General features: G+C 35.9%; 1 protein-coding gene across 1 annotated transcript in view; it reads right to left on the reverse strand.

Annotated features, from left to right (window-relative positions):
- The window catches only part of NPFFR2 (neuropeptide FF receptor 2), a 19,871-nt gene extending 18,207 nt beyond the window's left edge, over nucleotides 1–1,664 (reverse strand). Inside the window, exon 1 of the mRNA XM_004391289.3 lies at nucleotides 1,331–1,664. Within this exon, the coding sequence (XP_004391346.2) occupies nucleotides 1,331–1,658 (328 nt within the window). The 5' untranslated portion in view covers nucleotides 1,659–1,664. The remainder of the gene's footprint in view (nucleotides 1–1,330) is intronic.
- Between the last annotated feature and the right edge of the window lie 1,578 nt (nucleotides 1,665–3,242).

Below are 3,242 nucleotides of genomic sequence, written 5' to 3' on the forward strand. Positions count from 1 at the left end.
AACCAATGTCATAAAACAACATGTGTACTACTGTTTCATGAGAAACTATTTGTTCTGTAAGCCTTCACCTGAAGTACAATAAAATATAAAAAAAAACAAAGAGAAACTTCTTTTCCTTTTTCTTTAGTAAACTGATTTTGAATTCTGTGAAAAGAATACATGATACAGTTCATTATGCTGCACTAGATATTTTCAATATGCTGCTAATGTTTCATTTTTCTTTAATAAAATTGTGGTGTTGATGAACTGAGTCCATTAATTCCTTCATAATTTTATTAACTAATACAGTAAATATTTATTAAGTGTACTATATACTAAAACTTAGCTGTGAGCTCGCAAGACACAGTTCCTGTGCTTTTGCAGCATATAGTGTAGTACTAGGGAATAAGAAGGAGTCCCTGGGAGTCACGAATGGTTAAGCGCTTAAGCCCTTGACTACTATCCAAAAGGTTAGCTGTTCGAACTCACCCAGAGGCACTTCGGAAGACAGTCCTCATGATCTGCTTCCAAAAGATCACAGCCTTGAAAATCCTGCACACGTGGGGTCGCCATGAGTCGAATCAACTCTATGGCAACTAACAAGAAGAAAAAGTAATCAGGGCCCAGGAGTATTCTAGTGGTGCCCCATATTATAATGTGAAGTTACTTATTTTACACATATAAATTACCACTGATAAAACTACCACTTTTTGAAGAATCATTGGGACTGCTATTCCATCATCTCTCAAAAATCATTGGAAAGGCTCCCTAGCTAACCACCAAAAACCCATTCCCAAGGAGTGGATTCTGACTCATAGCAACCCTACAGCACAGAGTAGAACTGCCCCTTATAGTTTCCAAGGAGCAGCTGGTGAATTTGAACTGTTGGCCTTTTGGTTGGCAGCAGAGCTCTTAACCACTGTGCCACCAGGGATCCTAGCTAACCACAGGATGGCCTAAATTAGTATGTATGTTAGATTGAAGACACGCATCAATTGAGACCCAATTTAACAGTTCTGTGGCCTTTATAGTCCATAATATGCTTAATGATATTTCTTCTGTATTATACCTTGCTTGAACTGTACAAAGAAAATTCAAGGCTTGGATAAGTAAAAATACTAGATCTCATTCTCTTATGACTTTCAGTAAATGCTCTAATTATATTTTTGTTTATTCTCTATCTTCTCCCATTACAATTGTAAACCTTGTGTGACAATCATCTGGAGCAATGTTTGGAACTCCATAAATATTTGCTGAACGAATAAATGAATGAATGCCCTTTTCAGGGCTGTAAGGAAATAGAATAGCCATTTTAATATATCACCTTTCCACTGAACACAAGTCAACATACCTGCTATAATATTGTCCAGCAGTGTTATGGGCATACAGAATACGCCAACTAGTAAATCACCTATTGCCAGGTTCAAGATGAAGAGATTAGTGACTGTGCACATGTGTTTGCTCCTCATTACAATAAAGCAAACCACTATATTTCCCACCATGCACAGGAAGAAGATCAGAAAGTAAGAAATAATGAAGATCGCTGTCACTTGAGGCTGGTGAAGATAGTAATTCACATAGGTGACATTGATATCTGAGTACAGATCATGCTTTGTGCCATTGACACTCCAGACGTGAATCCACTTTTCTGAAGAGTTGGAGTCCCGTATCTCACTCATGATGGATCTTAACAAAAGAGAGGCAGGAAAAATAAAAAGTATAATTAGATATCTTTAGAAAATAAATTCTGAGCCTGAGTTTAACGACACTTCTAAAGTGGCATGAAATTTTGACGGATATTCTATAATAATCCATTGGATTTGCATAGAACTGAGTTACATATAAGGAACTCAGGTTACTAGGATTTTAACCAAGAACATTTAAAAATTTCATTTTATGTTATAACTAATAATTATTATTACATCTTATTACCTAAATATACCTTATATTTCACTTCTTTGGTCATATCCTTTATCCATTTGCAAAATCTCCTTCACCCTCCAAAACTCTCCTTTGCCCTGCCTCCTAATATCTTAACCTGTCAGATGTACTTGTTATTTAAGCCTAACTTACTTGTCTTTAGCTTTCCTGAAAATCTGAACAAGATGTGGTCTCCACATCTTCAAAACACCCGTAGAAATAAGCTTCTTGTATTTTCTTTATTCTACTTTGACTCAGTAAATCGCATATTCTTTTTATACACTTGTGTTTTCAACATAGCCACCATATTGTGAGTTCCTTAAAATAGGACTAGGCTACTTATCTTGGTGTCACTTAGCAAAGTTTCATTCACATAGTATGTATTCAATAAATATCTTTATTTTGAACCTATACATCTTACTGCAGACATTTCAATCAACTCTCGTATGTTGGTTGTACCTATGACAACCCCCAGGTTAGATGATTTACTAGAAGGACACACAGGACTTAGCATATAGTTGTACTAGGAACTAAGATTCATTTGCAAAATCAGCCAATGGAAAGGCACATAAGACGAAGTATGGAGGAAAATAGGTGCACTCTTTCAAGAGTCCTCTTCCAGTGGAGTAACAAAGGATTTGCTTAAATCCACCAGCAACAAGTTGTGGCAACATATCTGAAGCACTGTTTATCACGAAAGCTTATTAGAGACTCAATGATCAAGGTTTTAATTGGGGCTAATCACAGGGGCACCCTGTGTCTAGTGAGTATCAAAATTTCAATCTCCCAGAAGAAAAGCAAGTATTCAACTTAAACCACATTGTTTGTACAGTCTAGGTTTAGTCAGCCACACTTATCATTTAGGAAAATTTTTATAACAGTAGAGGAAACTGTTTACTATTTAAGTTTCTAGACACTAGCCAAGGGCCAACCTTGCAAGTAGGACTTTCTAAAGATAGCAGTCTCAGGCCTGCTAATTTAACATTTTTCTATAGTTCTGGTTAATTGGTTAGACAGAAGGTTATATGTATCTATAAATAACAAAGAATTTGACATTGGACTTGTACAATTGAGCTTCCATTTTCACATTTTTTGAGTATTTCATGGAATTTGAATAGGTGTGAATAACTCCAAATGGGTCTGCTAAATGTAGCTAATCAGACCCAAGTTTGCAGAAGTTCAAGGCATTTAGTGACCTCATTACCACTTAGCATTTCTTGATCATTCACCAAATGTACATTTGTGTAATTCTAGGGGAGGGGGCATGTTTATTCCTATAAATGCTATTTAAGGACTAAGATATATATTATTCACTTCTAATGTCTGAATTTGGATAGTTTCCT

The sequence above is a fragment of the Trichechus manatus genome, unplaced genomic scaffold (genome assembly GCF_000243295.1).
Source record: "Trichechus manatus latirostris isolate Lorelei unplaced genomic scaffold, TriManLat1.0 scaffold00108, whole genome shotgun sequence".
NCBI lineage: Eukaryota > Metazoa > Chordata > Mammalia > Sirenia > Trichechidae > Trichechus > Trichechus manatus.